Source organism: Tupaia chinensis, unplaced genomic scaffold (assembly GCF_000334495.1).
Source record: "Tupaia chinensis unplaced genomic scaffold, TupChi_1.0 Scaffold000049_1, whole genome shotgun sequence".
Taxonomy (NCBI): Eukaryota; Metazoa; Chordata; class Mammalia; order Scandentia; family Tupaiidae; genus Tupaia; species Tupaia belangeri.
In genome coordinates, this window is record NW_006159507.1 from 2185992 (window position 1) to 2206192 (window position 20201).

The following is a 20201-nucleotide window of genomic DNA, read 5'->3' on the forward strand; positions in this document are numbered from 1 at the left end:
TCTGAGACCCTGCGATGTGGGAGTCCCAAGGTCCCGCAGAGGGGGGCGCCCGCGCAGGCTCCCTCCCCATCCCAGGAGCCGGGACCACGCTGAGGGGTCCGGGTCTGCCAGGATCTAGTGGGAAGGGGCGGCTCAGGAAGGAGTGGGGACAGGGCGTAAGAAGTCCCATGGGGCTGAACACCGAGCGGCAAGTCTGTGTCTGGCCTTTAGCACTACGACTGGGACCCGCCTGGGAAGGAGTCCAGCTGGGGACCGAGGGTCTGTGGGTGGGGAGCGAGTGCGCGGATAGCATCGGCGTGACCCCGTTTGCCTGGATGCAGCGCCCACCTACTCCGTGTCCACCCCTGACTTGCTCTGGGCAGCTCTAGGGAATCGTCTTGCTTTTCAGCCCCATCACAGATTGGAGAGTGGAGGCTGGAGAAGGTAGAGGCCCCGGGGGGTGTTCGGATCAGCTCTGGAACCCCTTCCTCTGGCCTGCATGAGTGTTTCCATCGGCTGGGGAGAAACTGAGTCCGGAAAGGGGGCTCCCCTCCCCTAAAATTCCACAGCCTAGACTGGGTGGAACCGGGTCAAATGTCTCAGCCTCCTGGTCCCAGAGTGCTCCGCTCCACTGAGAATCTGCAGTTTCCCGAGAATCTGCGGTTTAGGCCAGACGTGAAGCTCATACAGCGGACAATAGGGTGGCACTTGATCTTCTTTTCATAAAGCATTTTTGAAAAGCATCGAATTGCACAGGGAATAATGAATACATTGAATTTACAATGAAAATCTTTCCTGTTAAGATCAGATGGAAGCCCTAAACACCCCTTCCAGGATCCTAGGTCCTTTCCTGGTGGTGGATCAGTTTGGGGTAAAACTTTCCAGATTAAAGGGAAAAAAAAATACAGTTTATATTTTAGATTAGTTGGAGATTTCCAGAAAAGTTGCAGACAGTACTGAGAGTCCCTGAATTCCCCTCATTTGGCTTTCCTGTTAACACCCTACATCACCGTGGTACATTTGTCGCAGCTAAAAATCCCAACGGTGCAACTAAGCTGCAAACTTCATTGGGATTGCCTGGGTTTTCCCATTGTTCTAGGATCCCATCTAGGGTAGGCATCGGCCTGAGCGGTTGTGTCTCCTCTGTCTCCCCAGATGTTGTTCAAGTTATTCTCACACGTACAGACAGGAGCTCCAGCTATACAGAGCAGTGGGAAAGTTGTGTGTGTGTGTTTACATTAGAGTGTCTGAGAATTCTGGAAATGGAGACTTTTTGATTTTTAAACAATACGTTAGTTACATTTCCAAACACTAAGCTCGCTGTATTTTTCTTTAGCCTACAGATGCTTTTTTTCAGGTGAAATTTAAAAGATATAGTCAATCATTTGCCTGAAAGAAAAGAGGAGAAAAAGACAATGAATGTGTTTCCCTGTGAAGAAAATGAATTGTCGTCAAGCGTTTTCAGTACCCTGTGCAGAGATGTTTTCAGGCCGTGTGTTTGTTTTTTCCACCCCAGATGCCACACGGCAGCCCTGACCCACACTCTATAATCTACGTCCTGTTCATAATGTGAATGAGCTGAAGGTTTCTTTTCCCCTTTATTCTTGTCCCCGTTGATGGACTTTCACGATGTTACTCGAGCATTCGCCATTTCAGACGAAGTGCTGCCGTTTTCCTGCAGGCCCCTGGGTCTGCACTTTTCTTGGGCACAGGTGGGGGGACAGCCATGTACTCTGGGAGGCAGGTCTCTCGGTGCCTGGCGTCCCAGCCTGTGGAACTGTGGACAAGCCGAGTAATTGCTCTCTGCCTCAGTGTCCCAATCTTTAAAACTGGGAAGATGATGATAGCAGGGAAGGATGGGATTGCTGCTGGCTTAAAAAGAATGCCCATTTAACATCATTTTGGCTAATTTTTGGTCTGGAAAGCTAATTTATTTATTTATTTTTTTAGGGGTGAGCCTTTGAATTTCATACCTGTGGGCACTTTGGGGGAGTCTATGAGTGGTGCTGGGGAGAAGCATGGAAATGGGGAGAATTGTTCACTGGGGTGCCGTTCTGTGGTCCCTGGGGAGACCCTCTGGGGACTCCAGTTCAAGTTCCTGCTCTCATTTTCTCCTCCCAACCCAGACCTGGGTTTGACAGTCATTCACATTGTTCTTAAAAATTATAGATACTGGGGCCAGCAGGTGGTGTGGTGGTGAAGGGTGCTGGACTCACATATGGCCGACTGTGGTTTGAGTCCTAGACCTGGCGGCTTGCTTTCTCACTTTCCCTCTTTCTAAATTAAATTAAATAAAGTTAAATAAAACAATTCTTAAAAAATTATTTTAGGGACCAGCAGTTAGCGTAATGGCTATGTCGCTGGACTCACATGTTTTTGACTGCGGTTCGCATCCCGGACCCGGTGGCTTAAAATTCACGCCGGGTGCGTGTGCGTGTGTGCCCAAGATCCCAAGAGGAGAATGGAGGAGAAGGGATTGCGGCGTGGCCATCCCCCCTGGGGAGGGGTGATTTCTCGCTTTCTGTCTCTCTGTCTCTCTCTGTCTGGTGAGCGCAAGTGCCCTATAGCAAAAAAAAAAAACCAAACTCTCCCCCAAAAAATTATTTTAAAAATTATAGATATCATAATACTGTACTCCTTAATTTCAGAATGCATAGCAAAACAAATGTCAATTTTATTACCTGAAGAATATATATATTCTTTGGGACCAGCAGATGATGTTGTTGGACTCCCATGTAGTCGACCACGGTTCAAGTCCTGGACCCGCTGGCTTAAAACTCACACTGAGCGCATGTGTGTGTGTGCCCAAAATCCCGAGAGGAGAACAGAGGAGAAAGGATTGCAGCATGGAGAGTGATTTCTCGCTTTCTGTCTCTGTTTCTCTGTCTCTCTGGTGAGTGCATATGCCCTATAGCACAAATCTCTCTCAAAAAAAATTGTATATATATTTTTATTGCCAAGAGGGTTCATGCACTTGCTAGACCATAGAGAGAGAAAAAAAAAGAAAGAAAGAAAGAAAGCCTCCCCCGGTGGGGTGTGATCACACTGCAATCCTTATTGCTCTATTTCTGCATCCCATTAGCATTTGGGGCCCACATGCACATGCGCCTGGCATGTTTTTCAAGCCACCAAGGCTGGGATTCAAACTGCAAATCTCCATGTGGGATCTGGCTCTTTTCATACAGTGCTTAAGCACTATGCCATGCGGCTAGCCCCTGAAAAATACTACTTAATACCATCTAGTTCCCTGTCCAAATCTACATTTCTGCAGTTATAGCAAGACTTTTAAGGCCAGTTCAATAAATGTGAGCATTTTCTCCTGGGAGGTGGTGATGGGCTGTGAGTTAAGTGTGACTTCTGGGCCCACTGAAGCCAGCGATTTGCCAAGTGAGCACCCGGAACATTCTGCTTGCCCTCTGGGCCTTCATGTCCCGTCTCTTTCTGAGCTTGCTCACAGGGGTGGTTCTCAGGCCCCTGCCACTGCTTCAGACTGGTGTCTTTCTCTTCCTCTCTTCTTGGGCTGTGTGGCTGCTGCAGGAGCACTGAGAGTGTCCTCCTAGGTGAGAGGCCCCTTTTCTGGGGTCCCCGAGGCTAGTGGCAGCGGATGAGGGCTCCTGCGGCTCGGGGCTTGTGGGGCTTCTGCAGGATGTGAAATTTCTAGGCGTTAACTGGAGGACGCTGAGTGCTGGTCCGGGGCAGTTTCAGCCCTGGGTAGTTTCAGTCCTGAGTGGGTCTGGTGTGTACAGCATGGTACAGGAGAGAAGACTGGGGGGTCCACATCCCCAAATCCAGACACCCAGCTTCCTGTGTAAAATGGGGAGACCCGGCAGTCATTTCCTGGGACTCAGTGGTAGAGCCCTCTCTGAACCTCGCCTGTGTTGGCTCCTTAACACTCTCTCCAACTCCAGGACCCAACGGCTGTTTGTTGAGCGCCGACTGTGTGCACATTCATTCATGTGTTTATTCAGCACCTACTATGTGCTGGTGTGGGCAACCAGCCCCTGCTCTCATGGGCCTTCCGTCCTGAGACGATGCAGTATGTCCGGGGCTTGACTCACGCTTGACTCCTTCCTCTGGTTTGCAAAGGGGCAAGTGGAAGAGAGACACAGGGCAGGTGTGCGTGTGTGCGTGTGCACATGTGCATGTATGCGTGCACACATACTGTGGGTGAGGAATGGCCATCCTTCGAGGACCCACTTGGTGGGAATAGCGCTCTAGAGGACAGTCCAAAAGGGTGTCCTGGTTTCTGACCCTGGAAGGGCGGGCGACAGCGGCTGTGTGGGCAGAAGTGGGACAGAAGGGCCCAGTCCTCCATCCTGTCCCTAGGGCCTGGCAGTGCCTCCAACCAGTGAGAGTGTGAGGCCCGAGACCGACACCACAGGCCCCAAAATAGTGCCTCCTTCACCCACTGGCTGCGCTGAGTCACCCTGGAATGCGGCCTGGGCTCCAGCCGGATTGGGGGGCCCCAGCCATACCCCGCGCTTGGGTTAGCGCTGGCTCCCAGCTTCCGGCCTTTGTCCGCACCGCCTTGGGACTCTTCTGGGGACTGAGGAAAGCTGCCAGAAATAATAGCTGGTGCTGGGGCACTCCAGCGGCCGCCAGGGTAAGGGGCAGGGAAGGAAGCTCCCTCCTACCTGCCTGCAGAGATGCAGGAAGGGCTCAGGCCTGTGGGTGGGCAGTCGCTGAAACCTCTGTGGCGCAGTTTCCTTGTCTGCAAAGTGGGGATGTAAATGTCTCTTGGGGTGACTTGGGGCCAGCATAGTGGCAAGGGCGTGGGCTCTGTAGCCGACCCGCAGGATTAGAAACCCACTCCTCTAGGCAGGCCCTCCGCAGGTGCCCCAGCCCCTCTGCACATTAGTTTCCTCTTCTGTAAAGTGGGCCGGGCCCAACAGTGCCCTCCTCATGGGCAGGGCGGGGATGGGGGGGGGGATGCCTTTATTCTCCTCCTCCCGTTCTCACTCTGATGCGATTTTACTCTTTTGGTTTTTGTCTGTCCTCCATATTAGTCTGTAGCCCCAGGAAGGCAGGGACCTTGTCTGCCCAGAACGATGCCTGCTTCATAGTTAATAGTTGGTGAGGGCCGAAAGGTGGCACAGAGGTTAAGGCAGATGGATCCCACATGACCAGGTGTCCGGGTCAAGTCTTGGACCCGACAGCTTGAAAATCATGCCGGGGGCATGTGCCTGTGTGCCCAAAATCCCTAGAGAAGAGTGGAGGAGAAGAGGTTGCTGCGTGGCCATCCCCTGGGGGTGCTTTCTCTCCCTTTCTCTGTTTCCCGTGAATGAGTGGATGAATCCAAAACAACAAAAGAGATGCGATGCTCCGCTCACTCATTCATTCCGTAGACGGGCATCTGGACGCTGTGTGCGAGATCGCTGAGGTGCTGCTAGTTCCGAGCCTGAGAGGGGTCCTAACCTGGGTTTCGGGACCTGCAGGGGTGCACCATGAGCACCAGCCCTGCATGGGGACCCTGACTGCAGCTAACAGCCCTTCCAGCAGAGGGTGGCAGTTGAAGCCAGGATGGGACCTGGCGGGAGGGGGCAGGGGCCAGAGCAGGGGCCAGGGCAGATGCTGCTGTAGGTGTGTTTAGCAACTAAGTGTAACTAACTGCACCTTGGAACCACACCCCTCAGCAGCGCAGGGCTCAGCTCCAGGCCCAGGAACCACACGCACGCACGCGGGTTCTCTGTTCTTCTGGGTCTCCAAGGCTGCCTTCCTGCCGGGTGCTCAGAACTGGCTGAATTCAGTGACTCCCAGGCGTAGACCGAGGTCTTTTTCTTTCCCTGCTGTTGCAAAGGTCCCCTCGCCATTCCTAGAGGCCCCTCCAATTCCTTCCATGGCCCCTTCTGTCTTCAAAGCCAGGAACACAGACCCCCCCACACCCCCCGGGATCGATCACTCTCATGCTCTCAGTCTCTTCCCAGAAAGAGCCCTGTGCCCACCTGGAAGGTCAAGACCTGGGGGGAATTTTATTTTATTTTTTTTCTTAAAGGCACCTGTGCCATCTCTCCTGACTCAACGGAGGGGATTGTACGGGGGCGGGTCAGTGAGGGTCGCCCTCGACTTCTGCCACCACAGTGAGCCATCGGCATTGCTAGATTCTCAGAGGGTCCCCACCCCGAATGTCACACACAACCTTCTCTTGGGACGTCGTGGGCTGGGCCAGCCTGTGCACCTGGGACTTCCCTACAGGCCGTGGCCAGGCCTCTCGCCACCCAGGCACCCTGAGGTCCTGACCTGCTGGGACCAGTCAGGGCAGTGATGAGGCTGCTGCTTCCATAGTCTTCTGCCACCCGTGTGTTCCCCGCTGTCATCCCGGGCAGGACAGGGAGAAGGAGATGGCCAAAGCTTGGTCCGGGCTCAGAGAGAACTGCGTCCTGTACTGCCGGGTACTAGAAAGTTCTTCCACCCACAGAGACAGCACCATCTCTTTGGGACCCCATCCCATGATCAGACACTAACCGGTCCTCCAACTTCTGTTGTCACCCCCTCTATGCAACTATCAAAAGGATCCTGTAAAAACCTAAGCAAACTGTGTCCCTGCACTGCTCAAAACTGCCATGGCTCCCACGCGACACAAAGAGAAAGCCCAAGTCCTTACAGCTGCCCACAGGACTCTGCGTGGCCTGGCCCCTGTGACCTCCCTGGCCTCAACCTCCAGTACTTCTTACTCCCTTCACCCAGACACGCTGACCTCCTTATTGGTTTTTCGCAAACTCAGGTGCGACCCAACCTCAGGCCTTTGCACTCACTGTCCCTTCTGCCTGGAACGCTTTCCTCCCCGGTGCCCAGTGCTCCTTCCCTGCCCGCTGTCTTTGGTCAGATGGCCTCAGTGAAGCTGCCCTAACCGCTCCCTGTAACGTCACCACTGTGTCCTGCACCTCTTAGTCCCCTCCCTGCCTTGCTGGATGGTGGTAAGAGCTGTGGATTTTGCAGGCGGCCTGGCGAGCCTCCCCTGGACCTGGGCAGCATCCCCTGGTTGGGCCACGCCTTGGAGTTTGGGAAAGATGCGGCCAGTTTCCTCACGAGGATGAAGGAGAAGCATGGAGACATCTTCACTGTAAGTGCCTCTTGGAGGGAAGGGCAGGGGCGGCTGGTGAGAGACCGATTCCTTCCACATCTGCCTTGTGCCAGCCCTCCCACCCAACATCCGGCCAGGGGCCCAGCCACGTTCCTGTCCACCTGTCTGTCTGGTGACACGTCCAGCACTTCTCCAACATCCACCCCTTCAGCGTCCCCTAGCCTCTTCCCGCCATCGAGCTGTGCAGTCACTCCGTAGCTGTCCAGTACTCGGACAGCCAGCCAGCCTCCACCCGTCATTCCGCTTCTGCTGTCCAGCCTCTGTTCATCCACCCTTCTGCCTGTCCACCGGTAGCTACCAGCAGCCTTCCAGCCTGGTATCCACCCAGTGGTCATTCACACTGTCCATTTCCGTCAATGCTCCTGCTGTCCCCTCATCACTCGTCTTTCTGTATACTCATTCAGCATCTGGCTGTTCTTCCATCTACCCACCGTCTGTCCCGCCACCTGTCTACCAGATTTACCTAACAGCCCTCCACTCATGTACCGACCCGCGTCCACTTCCATCCGTAAACTCAGGTTGACCAACCTCCATCCTTCTGTTCGTCTGCCTTTCCATCCTCCCAGCGCTCAGCTGTCTACCCACTGAGTAGCTGAGGTTACCATTTGATACACATGTGTTCATATATCCGTCCATCCGTCCTCCAACGTGCACTCGATCAGTCCCCATCCACGCACCTTCCCTGTGTCCCTCCAGCCTCCACCACCCACACTCACGTCCAGTCTGTCTCCGGGCGGCTGGTGAGAGACCGATTCCTTCCACATCTGCCTTGTGCCAGCCCTCCCACCCAACATCCGGCCAGGGGCCCAGCCACGTTCCTGTCCACCTGTCTGTCTGGTGACACGTCCAGCACTTCTCCAACATCCACCCCTTCAGCGTCCCCTAGCCTCTTCCCGCCATCGAGCTGTGCAGTCACTCCGTAGCTGTCCAGTACTCGGACAGCCAGCCAGCCTCCACCCGTCATTCCGCTTCTGCTGTCCAGCCTCTGTTCATCCACCCTTCTGCCTGTCCACCGGTAGCTACCAGCAGCCTTCCAGCCTGGTATCCACCCAGTGGTCATTCACACTGTCCATTTCCGTCAATGCTCCTGCTGTCCCCTCATCACTCGTCTTTCTGTATACTCATTCAGCATCTGGCTGTTCTTCCATCTACCCACCGTCTGTCCCGCCACCTGTCTACCAGATTTACCTAACAGCCCTCCACTCATGTACCGACCCGCGTCCACTTCCATCCGTAAACTCAGGTTGACCAACCTCCATCCTTCTGTTCGTCTGCCTTTCCATCCTCCCAGCGCTCAGCTGTCTACCCACTGAGTAGCTGAGGTTACCATTTGATACACATGTGTTCATATATCCGTCCATCCGTCCTCCAACGTGCACTCGATCAGTCCCCATCCACGCACCTTCCCTGTGTCCCTCCAGCCTCCACCACCCACACTCACGTCCAGTCTGTCTCCTCGGTGTCTGCTGTGTGCCCAGCATCCGGCTGCACGTCTAGTGTAGTTTTCAGCCAACCTCCAACCGCCCTTTCGTCCATCTTTGCATCCGACCCAGATTCATTGATCGTTCTGCCATTTCTCTACCCAGCTGACATTTGATCTCCCTCCCTTCCTCCTTCCCTTCCTTCTTTCCTTCTCCCCCTTCATCCACCTAATTGTCCTTTTATTCACTTTTCCTTCCATTCATTTATCCATCCATCCCTCCGTCCATCCACACATCCGTCCACAGTCCACCCAGGGGCGTTTACCCGGCAACATCCTTTCATTCCCCGGCCCATCCATCCCTCCACGACACAGACAGCGTCTGCTGCTGCCTTCGGTAGGCAGACTCTGCCTTGGCTGCTGGAGAGCTGGCAGTAACCGAGATAACCATGGCGGTGATTAAGCGTGGGGCAGTAAAGAACATAGTCCTAGATTTTGAAAAGCACTGGATTCCAGGCTGGCGCTGCCACTTGTCGGCTGTGTCACCTTGGGCACGTGGCATCCCTTCTCGAAGCTGCACGTTTTGACTGGACATAAGCAGGTGATAGTCCCTGCTCCCGGGTGCAGGGGGGTCAGAGAGCATTGCCCACTGGTGAGGCAGAGCCTCCACATGGCCAGCACATGGAGAGCTAAGAGCTGCCGTTGTTCATAGTGACACCCCCCATTCTGTCCCTGCTGTTCCCCAGGTGCTGGTGGGGGGCAGGTATGTCACTGTTCTCCTGGACCCCCACTCCTACGATGCGGTGGTGTGGGAGCCTCGCACCAAGCTGGATTTCCACGCCTATGCTGTCTTCCTCATGGAGAGGATCTTCGATGTGCAGCTTCCCCATTACAATCCCAGTGATGAGAAGGCCAGGATGAGACCGTGAGTGGATGTGGATGGGACCAGTGCATGGGCCAGGTGGGGGACCTGCTTCTGCCTGTGCAGTCCCAGTCCTCCAGAGCAGGAGTCCAAGCAAAGACAAAGCATGGAACAGCTCTAAAGCATGGGCTGAAGAACTCTACTTGTCATCTCTGTTTCTCGTTGTCTCTGTTTCTCCGGGAGGCAGACCCAATCAAAGGGGAAACCCGGGTTGGGGTTGGTCAGACCAAGGTTCAAATCCTATCTCCCTCACTTCCTAGCTTTGTGACTTTGGGCATCCCAGTGTTATCCAGGAGTTTGTGGACCCCCTCTGCAGGTCTTCCCTAGCCAAGCACCCAGGGCTTCACCCAGCTGAAAGGGATCTGTCCTCTTTCCAAACAGCAAGCGGGCAGCAGAGGACTGGCGTGCCTGGCCGGTACCCTCCCTCTGTTCTTTTTTTTAACCACCAGGTGTCGCTGTTGCACACTGGTTGTGCACCGCCCGCAGACATGCCTGTCTACTTGGCTACAGTGGTGCCCCTTCTGGTCTAGGTCCCTGCACAAGGGGAGGAGGAGCCTTAAAGACGAGGTCCACTTTTCCTGGCTTCTAATTATTTCCTCACTAAAGGTTTAGAGTGGACTTGGTGTCTGAGTACAGAGTGGCTTCTAGCCTGGACCATACACACTCAGACTGGCTGTCTCCTCTGACTCTTAAGTCCATGTCAGAGACCAGGTCACCCGCACAGATTCCTGTGTCCTCATATTGAGTTCATCTGGGGACGAGTCCCTGCAGTTCTTACTCAGGGGACTCCATAAGGTCTCTCTACCTTGGATTTCAGTGGAAAAGATTAGCTTCTTAGTTCCTTCCCTTCCAGAAGGCTGTGGTCCCCTTATTCAAGCTCGGGGAAGGAGAGTCTGTCCTGGCTAATGGTTCAGGCTCTGGAGTTGGGCAGATGAGGGTTTCACTCCCAGCTGCACGGTCTATTGGCTGTGTGATCTTGGGCTAGTTACTTTCCTCTCTGCTCCTGAATTGCTCTGTCTGAAGAACGGGTGACCCTCATGGTAACCATCATTCCTAGGATCATGAGAAGATGAAGTGAGGCCATTGTACTTACCACAAAAATGGTAACTATTGGGTTGTTGGAAAAGTCATGATGCATTTTTGCATAGAAAAGCATAGAAAAAACACATTATTGGGGCTGGCTGGTGGCATGGTGGTTAAGGTGCTAGACTCCCACATGACAGACCATGGTTCGAGTTCTAGACCTAGTGGCTTGCTTTCTCTCTCTCCTGGGTCAAACTAATAATAGTAATAATTAATAAATTAAATAATTCTTTAAAAAAACACATCTTGCCTTTTTCCAACAACCCAACATCATTGCTGTTGCTGAGGATAGTATTACTAATAGCATCTCACTCAAGTTGGTCTGCCACAGGCCCCCACTGCCAATGGGACACTCGAGCCCCGGGACCCTGAGGTTTATGGAGGGAGGACCTTGTGGTGTGTGTTTCCCTTGGGAAGCTGAACTCTCGCCTTCATCCCCTGCTCAGGACGCTGCTCCACAAAGACCTCCAGGCGCTCACAGAAGCGATGGACACCAACCTCCGCGCTGTCCTGCTGGGTGATGCTGCAGAGGCGGGAGGTGGCTGGAAGGAGAGCGGCCTCCTCGATTTCTGCTACGGCTCCCTGCTCAGGTGAACCCGGGCACTCTCCTGGGTGGAGCCTAGCACTAGGCCCTTTGTCAGCTCTGAGCCATGACCCAGGGGCCGTGAGCACTTTGTGGGTTGGGGGAGCAACTGGGACTCTCAGAGTGAAGACTGCAGGAAAGATGTTCATCTTGGACCACAGGACCCCCTGACCCAGCCCCTGAGCTGTGAAGGAGGCATTGGGGGCCAAGGGGGAATCCCAAGAGGGAATAGCAGAGAGGGCTTTGGAGACCATCTTGTTCTGTGGATTCCAGACTTTGGACTTCACGGACCAGAGAAACTGAATGGTAGGGAGGCCAGCCCAGTACCCTGGCCCTTATCAGACCTGTCAATGTGCCTTAAAAACCACAGCACAAAGTCCCTTCCTTCAGCAGGGCTGGCACTATTCCAGGCCCTGGGGATATGCAGCGAACCGACCAGGTGGAGTCTTGAAACCCCCAGAGCTGCCTCTGCAGTGGGGGAACAGATTATGGTCATCAGAGGGTGACAGACATGACGTCAGAGATCCACAGGGGGTGGTGGCATCTGGAGGGCCGTTCAGCCAGACTGGTCAGGGAGGACTTGTCTGAGGATCTGGTCTCAGGTGGAGACCTGACCATATGCCCACCACGTCTGTTCCAGGCCAAGGAAGCAGTAAGTGCAAAGGCCCAGAGGGGGGAAGCTTGGCAAAAGGCCTAACATGGCTGGAGCACGAGCGGGGGAAGGGGAGCCGAAGCCAGAGGAGCTGGGGGAACTGGGTAGAGCCACTGGGTAGATCGTGGAAGCTCTAGGATTGATTCTGAGTAACAGAGGTGACACTGGCGGCTCAGGCAGGGGTGTGACATGATCTGACCTAGGAGTTTTAAAGCTCCCTCTGGCTGCTGGATGGAGACTAGCCTGTGGCAGGGGGTGGGGTGACAGGGAGGCAGAGGCCTGTCAGCTCAGAGCTCCAGTGACTAGATCAGTGCAATGGAGGGATGGAGAGGCGGGGGCTGAGTGCAGACAGGGACAGCCCAAACCACCCAGCGTCCTGACTGGGCAACTCCAGGTGTCCTGGCTCTGGCCACCCTGTGTGTGCCATGGACTGACCAGCATTTCCTGAGGACATTTTAAACCCTTCGGAAAGCTAAAAGGCATAGTTTCAGGGTTGAGGGTGAGCGTTCTCTGATGTCGAGGCCGGCAGTGCGTGTATGATGTGTGTGCACATGCGTGGACTCTGTGTGTGATTTTGATCCTCATGGCAGCTCTCTGAGCCTGGCACTTACACAGCCTGTTTGACAGGTGAGAAAACTGTGGCCTGGAACCCAGCTCACTAGCCCAGAGCCCACGTTGGGGTGGTGGGGGCTGGCCCCCGAGCCTGCATTCTCGGTCATGACCCTCGCATGTCCATGGGCCCCACTGGTTTTGTTTTGCCCTGGACTTGGGTGGACGTCACGTCAATGGCATACCTGGTCTGGGTCACGCTGGTTGGGCTCACTCTGTTGTTGTCTGCTGGGCACCGAGGTCTTGCTTGGATAAATAAAACCGCCCAGCAAGATCCCATCCGGGCACCTGCCAGGCCTCCAGGCCCCACCCACCTGGTCCCTGAGGGCAGAGAAGTCAGCAGCACAGAGGCTCATGGGTAGGGTTGGCTGGGTCTGTTTAGGCCCCGAGGTGCAGCAGGCTGGCTCAGTGCAGGAGAGTCAGGTGTCAGACGAGGCCTGTGGTCTGCACCTATAAACCCATAGCTCTGTCTCCAGGGCCTGAGGCTGGAGCTCCTACCTCCAGGCTGGTCGGTGTTCAAGTCTTGGACCTACCGGCTTTCTCACTTTCTCTCTCTGGTTAAATTAAAAATGATAATAAAGGGCCAGCAGATGGCATAGCAGTTACGCCGCTGGACTCCCACATGCCCAACTGTGTTCAAATCCCAGGCCCGGCAGCTTAAAAATCATGCCAGGTGATCTCCCAGATCCCGGGAGGAGAGTGGAGGAGAAGGGATTGTGGTGGCCATCTCCTGGGTGATGCCAACCTTCTGGCATGTGTGTGTCTGTCTCTATGTGTGTGTGTGTGTGTGTGTGTGTGTGTGTGTGTGTGTGTCTGGCAAGTGCATGTGTCCTAAGGCAAAAACTTCTAAAAAAAAAGATAATAATAAAAATTAAAGTTAAATAAAATAATCTTTAAAACAAACAAACAGAAAACAGAAAGGGACTGGGCGAATGGGATGCAGGATGCTCACACGGCCTGAACCATGAGTGCACCGCTTACCCCCAGCCTGTCCTCTGTCAGCTCCGTCTCGCTCAGAACACCAGGAGTTCTGCTCTCTGCTCCTGGAACTGGTCTCCATGCTGCCTGTTGAAGGGCCTCTGCAGTTTCTGCTCCCCGCCTGAGAATGCTGTTTCTAGGGTGGGCTCCCACCTCACTTCATTCAAGCCTCACCTCTAGTGCTACCTTCCCCAGAGGCCTTCCTGGTACCCAGCTCCCTCCCGCTCCCTCCCGCTCACTCCTGCTCACTCCTGTCTTTGTAGCACCTAGCGCCACCTATGGGCCGTGTGTGTCTGCACTACATTCTAGGGTTTTCCGTGGAATGATGGATAAGGAGCTGGCAGGGAAGGGGACTTCACTTCCACTGTGTGAATCCTCATGGTCCTCTGGGAGTTTTGTTTGCTTTCTCTTTCCATCCCCCATTTTTGTAGCAATATACGTACTGGGAAATTATTCTCTGCTTTAGCACAAGTGACAGTGCGAGTGGGATGGTAACTGACCACTGATGCATGACCGCAGTGTCACGGAGACACGGGGTCGGATGAGGACTTGGCCCAGCAAGCATGCACCTAAAAGGGGTGGCCACTCTGGCCTGCCCAGGTTGCCAGGTGGGACTGTGGGCCCAGACGGCCTGATTCCTTTTTCAAGAGACGAGCAGGAGATCAGATTTGGTGTGAGTTTCCTGATTTGCCTGTAAGTTCAGTGTATTTTCAGGCAACAGTTGACTGAACAGAGCACGTTTGTGGGCGTAACCCCTCGGCCTTCCCTTTCCCCTGCTCATCCTCCGCATCTCACCTCAGATGATGCCTCCTCCAGAAAGCTGTGAATACCTCTCCAGGGAGATGTCTCCCCTCCTGTCTGGCTCCCCATTTTGCCCCCCTCCCCTCCACTCCAGACCCAACCTCTTCCTTGTTCTTCAACACTTCCAACCAGCCTGCCTCAGGAGTTTTATTTTGTCAGATATTTTTGCTATAGGTACATGCACTTGCTGGAGAGACAGAGATAGAGAGACAGAAAGAGAAGTCACCTCCCAGGGAGGATGGCCATGCCGCAATCCCTTCTCCTCCATTTTCCTCTCAGGATCTTGAGCACGCACACACGCCGCCCTGCGTGAGTTTTTCTAAGCCGTGGGTCTGAGACTCAAATGGGTTGACTCCGTGGCAGTCCAGTGCCATAACCATTGTGCCATCTGCTGTACCCCTGGATTTTGCACTTGCTCCTCGAGCCCCTCCCTGTGCTCCTCCCAGGCGGGCTTCTCATTCTTGGACTTTTGGCTCCAGTGTGAGCCCCTCCCTCTCTCCCTCACCAGGCACTTCCCGGGGGGGGGCCCGGCCCCCCCATCCAGCTTCCTGGCAGCGTGTTCATCCGCAGCTGAGCTTCCTCTAACTTCTCTGCTATCTGCTCAAGTGTCGCCCCGCAGGGGTCTTTGTCCCATTCTGCCATCTCCCCATGGAGAGCAGGGGTAGTAGCTGCTCCTCAGGTGTGAGTGGAGCCACTGGGCTTGCCAGGGCGGGTATGGCTGAGAGCCCCAGGGAGGGCCCCTGACTGCTCTTGTCGCCCCCACCCTCAGAGCCGGCTACCTGACACTGTTCGGAGTGGACGCCTTGCCACGCACTCCTCAGAGCCAGGCGGAGGACCGTGCCCACTCAGCTGATGTCTTCCACACCTTCCGCCAGCTTGACCTGCTGCTCCCCAAACTGGCTCGGGGCTCCCTGTCAGTGGGTAAGTACGGGGATGGGGAGTCCCCATGGGCACTGAGTGGACAGAAGGACGCACTGGCCCTCACCTGAAGGTGAAGGATCAGCGGCAACATAAAAGGGCCCCCTAATGCCCTGGGAGGCAGAAAGTGCCCGTCAGTGGGGTGTGCAGGAGCACCTCACCAGCAAGCGGGGGAATTCTGGCCAGCATGCCTGGAGTGAGCCTGGGAGTCTCCGTGTGCATTCCCTGTTTTAAGTTGCTTTTTAAATTTTTCCAAATGGCTCATGCTTATTATAAAAAATCTAAGCCATGCAGAACAACTTAGAGGGAATAATAAAAGTTCTCCAGTTCTCCCTGTCTCCAAACCATGACTCCCTTCCATAGAGGTAACCGCTATTACCAGCCTGCAGTGTATCCCCACAGAGGGTGCTCTAGACAGACACACACGTGCGTGCGCACACACACTCACGTGCAAACACACAGAGTTGTGTTATTTTTACTGCTTTCTACTTTTATTGCCTCTAAAAAGATGACAGAGGATGCGAATAGGCAGCTCTCGAAGAGGAAACACAAATGGCCGATGACACACACAATGGTGTGTCAACACAGCAGTCAGGGAAATGCTTCCTACAGCAGACGCCCATTTCTCTTCCTCAGGCTTTCTGTTTCTTTTCCTTTTTTTTTTTTAAACAGAAGTATAGTTTGCATACAGTAAAGCACGCATGCCCTAGCTGCATCCAGACATTTTCTGCCCTTCCCTGGCAGGTGTTCACCCCAAGTAGCCGCTTTTCTGGTTTGTTTGTTTGCCTCGGATTATTTTAATCTTTTCTTGACTTTCCCATAAATGGAGTTACAGAGGATGTGCGTTTTTGAGCCTGGCTTCTTTCACTCAATGTCTGTGAGCTTATCCGGGTTGCTCTATGTGTCAACGGTTTGCTCTTTTTCCTTGCTCAGTAGTATTTCGTGAGACGTGAGAGTGTAATGCTGCAATTTCTTATCCATCCCCCGGCTGATAAGCACGCGCGTGCTTTCCTGTTCAGCTGTTATGGATCGGGCTGTGTGAGTACGCTTCTAGAGTCTTTCAGAGCACACACACTCTCCTTTCTCTCAGTTCTCTGCCCTGTCCTTTTGTAACACAGATGAAGCATGCTGGGGCATCTCTCTGCCACTGCGAGCGTTCTCTGAGCTCTGGGTTCAGAGCATTTCCACATCTGTTTGTAAAAACCCATCTCATGCGTTTTTGTGGCTGTGGAGGGACTCGGTGTTGGTGTGTGGGGGCCGTAGAACCACTGGGCGGCACTGCGCCCTGACTTCCTCAATAAGAAGAACCCTCTGGGGTCCTTGTTAACAGTGCAGGTCCCTGAGCCCCATCCACGTCCAGAGAGGGCCCGGAAACTGCCTGTGTGTCCTGTTCTCTGCTGCTTCCTTGCCGGCAACCTTGAGCAAAGTAACTTCTTCAGGCCCCTTTTCCTTTCTTTGGCAGGACAATTGGAAATGGTGGTTAGGACAGAGTCTGGGCTGGTTGGCTTGAGGTGGGTCACTGGTTCGCCTCCCTGTCTGTGTGCTCTCGCTGCGCCTCAATGGCCTTATCTGTATAACAGAGCAGTCGGACCTCCTCGAGAGTTGCTATATAAGATAAGAAAAGCCCTGTTGGCTGATGACTCCCTCTGTGCCAGCATGTCACACCCACTGCCCAGAACACCTCTCCACCCATTTCCTTTGTTTCTGTCATTTTAAAAGACCAAACTTTAACACATTATTTTGTTTACATTTTGAAATAAATAGAATCTTATGGTTAATAAGAAATAATAATAAATAGAATCTTATGTGTGTTTATAGAAAAGGGTTGTAGGGGCTGGCAGGTGGTATGGTGATTAAGGTGCTAGACTCCCACAAGGCAGACAGCAGTTCGAGTCCTGGACCTGGCGGCTTGCTTTCTCACTTTCCCTTTGTCTCTGTCTCTCTCTGGTCAAATTAAAACATGAATAATAATAACAGGGAAAAAGAAGTAAATAAAGAATTTTTTTTAAAAGGGATTATATCTATTACTTGTAACTTGTTTTGATTTTTTTCTTTTTAACCTAACACTGCAGCTATGTATTCTCCTCTGTTAATATAAACATCTTTAGCGGTATTGGCCAATGCAATTAGAAAAGAAAAATAAATGAGAGAAGTAAAGAAGTAAAACTACCCCTACCTGCAGATGATCTGATCTTGTACCTGCAAACCCTCAGGAAGTCAATAATACAAGACTCAAGGGATAAACAAATCCAGCAAAGTAGAAGGGTGTGAAATCAACATTAAAAAAATAGACTTCTGGGACCAGCAGTTAGCCTAGTGGCTATGTCACTGAACTCCCATGTAGTTGACTGCGGTTTGAGTCCTGGACCGGTGGCTTAAACTCACGCCGGGCACGTGTGCATGCATGCCCTAGATCCCGAGGAGAATGGAAGAGAAGGGAATTGCGGTGTGGTCATCCCCCCTAGGGGGTGATTTCTCGCTTTCTATCTCTCTGTCTCTCTCTGTCTTTCTGGCAAACGCACGTACCCTATAGCAAAAACTTCTCCAAAACAAAACAAAAAATTAGACTTCTTTCTAGCTCTTGCATGGCTGTGCCACTGTTTAGCTAGGCTTTTCTCTTGATGTTATGTGGTGTTTCACTGTACTTGTATCCGTTCTCCCGTGTGCTGATTTTCTTTTTTATTTTGGTTTCCTGGAAGTGGGTTTGTTGGGTGAAAGGCCATTCGCATTAACATTTTTATTAGTTACCATCACATCATTTCCAAAACCACAAAGAAATTCCTAAGCCTACCCAAAGGGAAGGAGCCTGTGATTCCCTTCCAGATGTTACCAGTTTTGTTTATTTGTTTCACAATCTGATGGGCAGAGGTGGGTCACTTACTGTTTTAATTTGCCTTTTCCCACAACTTCATCAACATTCAGTTATCAGCCTTTAAATCCTTGTCAATCTGATGGGCAGGAGTGGATGACTGGCTGCAGGAAGGAAGCATTTCCCTGACTGCTGTGTTGACGCGCCATTCTACACGTCAGTGGCCATTTGTGTTTCTTCTTCCCGAGCTGCCTGTTCATATTCTCTATCACCTTTTTAGAGGCAAATCATTACCTTCTCGAATCCTACCATCAGTGCCAGAGGGTTGGTTTTGATAAACCCACTTTGCAGGTAAGAAACTGGAGTTCAGAGAGGTGAATTCGCTTGTCACAGACACACGGCTGGTAGGTAGCAGAGCCAGTAATACAGAACCCTAGTCTGTCTGATCACAGAATTCTGTGTGTAAAGCACCCACCACATCCTAGTACCGATGGGTCTCCAGGAAAAATTGAGTTTCTCAGGGCCGCCTGGTAGCATGGTGGTTAAGGCAGCTGGATCCCAGATGGCTGCGTGGGTAGAAAAACATGCCAGGCGTGTGTTTGTGTGTGTGTGTGTGTGTGTGCACGTGCGTGTCCAAGATCTTGAGAGAAAAATGGAGGAAGAGGGATTGCACTGTGGCCATCCTCCCCGGGGGATGCTTTCTCTCTTTCTCTCTCAGTCTTTCTCCAGTAAAAGCACATGCCCTATAGCAAAACTAAAACAAAACAAAACAAAACTGGGTTTATTTATTGCTCTCTCCTCCATACAGATCCTCCAGAGGAGTCTGGATAGATGTAGAGGACCCTCCATCATTCTGGGAGCAACCATGGGATGGGTATGGGAGGGCTGCATTTCCCACTCTGGGCAGCAGGTGGCGGTGTTGGAAGACAGTTTTTCATTTTACTTAGGGCCAGAAGCATGTGGGCTCTCAAACCTTATTGTGTGGCACCAGGAGCCTTGCAACCTCTCTGGAAGAGCAGTTCGGCAGAACTTATCAACATACCGAGTGTGCAAAAAAAAACCCACATTACCGAGGGTGAATTCCTGCACTTCCACTTCTAGGACTATCCTACAGAAATGCTTGCCCATGTCCCCATATATGCAGATATGCAATGCCCCATTGCTTGTAATAACAGACACTGCAACAACCTGAATGTCCACCAGCAGGGCCTGACTACTTAAATAATGTGTATAAATGATACTGGACTCGTGTAAAGGCGAACTATGCAACTGAAAACCAGAAGGGGAGGTACTGGCATATCCGCTGTTACAGAAAAGAGCCAGGCGAGAATGGTGCATAAATACAGCATGCAGTAGGCAGAAATGTTTTTTAGGGTTTTTGCCATAGGGCACTGGTTCCCATTGGAGAGAGCCAGAGAGAGGGAAAGCGAGAAATTGCCCCCCTACAATCCCCTAAGGGGGATGGCCATGTTGCAATCCCTTCTCATTCTTTCTCCTCTTGGGATTTTGGGCATGCATGTACATGTGCCTGGCATGATTTTCAAGCTACCGGGCCAGGGTGCCAATGACTGTCAGCCATATGGGAGTCTAGTGCCTTAACCACCATGCCACCTGCTGGCTCCTCAACTTCTTTTTAAGCATTGTTTTTTTTATCTGTGATGGAGCACATGTTTGCACACATAGGAGAGAGAGAGGAGCACCGTCCACAGCGTCTGTGCACACCACAATCCCCTTCTTCCCAGCCTCAAGCTTGTTGAAACTCGGACACTCACATGCATGCCCAGCATGTCTCAGGCTAACCAGGCAAGGGATTCAAACCTCAGTCACATGTGAGATCTGGTCTCTTAAGCAGCCCATTACCACTGTGCCACGGAGCCAGCCCTTCAGCGCTTGAAAACCAGGCTCCTTGGCCATGCTGGGCCCAGTGTCCCTGTCACGCCCGGGTCTGGTCGGAGATGCTGAGTAGGGGCTACCCTGGCTCTTGGTCCTCCTCTCAATTTACTGCTCTCGCTGGAGAGAGCTGAGTTTGCAGCCCTCTCGGTCAGTGAGGTTGTTTTGATGTCTCCTTGTGAGTGGTGCCTTGTGGGCCTGCATGCTCGGATCTCCTCAGGCTGAGGGCTGGCGCTGCTCTGGGATCAGCCCTGGGATGGAAAATGCTACCTGTGTCCGTGTTGCTTCCCCTGCTTCGTAGCGATGCCTGTGCACTGTGCACCTGCTGTGGACCAGGTGCTGGGATACTGGTGAATGAAATAGACGAGGCTCCCACGGGCCCTTGTGCTTTCTCCTGGTGAGACAGCCATAAGCAGGTGCCCGTGGAAAGGCCTTCTGCTGGACTTCCAGCCCCTGGTCCTGTCCCTGCAGCCTCT

The 20201-nt window shown here is 52.9% G+C and overlaps 1 protein-coding gene across 1 annotated transcript in view; it reads left to right on the plus strand.

The window, feature by feature from the left end:
* The first annotated feature begins 6501 nt into the window (after positions 1-6501).
* Positions 6502-20201, plus strand: part of PTGIS (prostaglandin I2 synthase) — a 30480-nt gene continuing 16780 nt past the window's right edge. Inside the window, exons 1-5 of the mRNA XM_027775125.1 lie at positions 6502-6700; positions 6916-7039; positions 9227-9405; positions 10932-11075; positions 14878-15029. Coding sequence (XP_027630926.1) covers positions 6540-6700; positions 6916-7039; positions 9227-9405; positions 10932-11075; positions 14878-15029 — 760 coding nt within the window. The 5' untranslated portion in view covers positions 6502-6539. The remainder of the gene's footprint in view (positions 6701-6915; positions 7040-9226; positions 9406-10931; positions 11076-14877; positions 15030-20201) is intronic.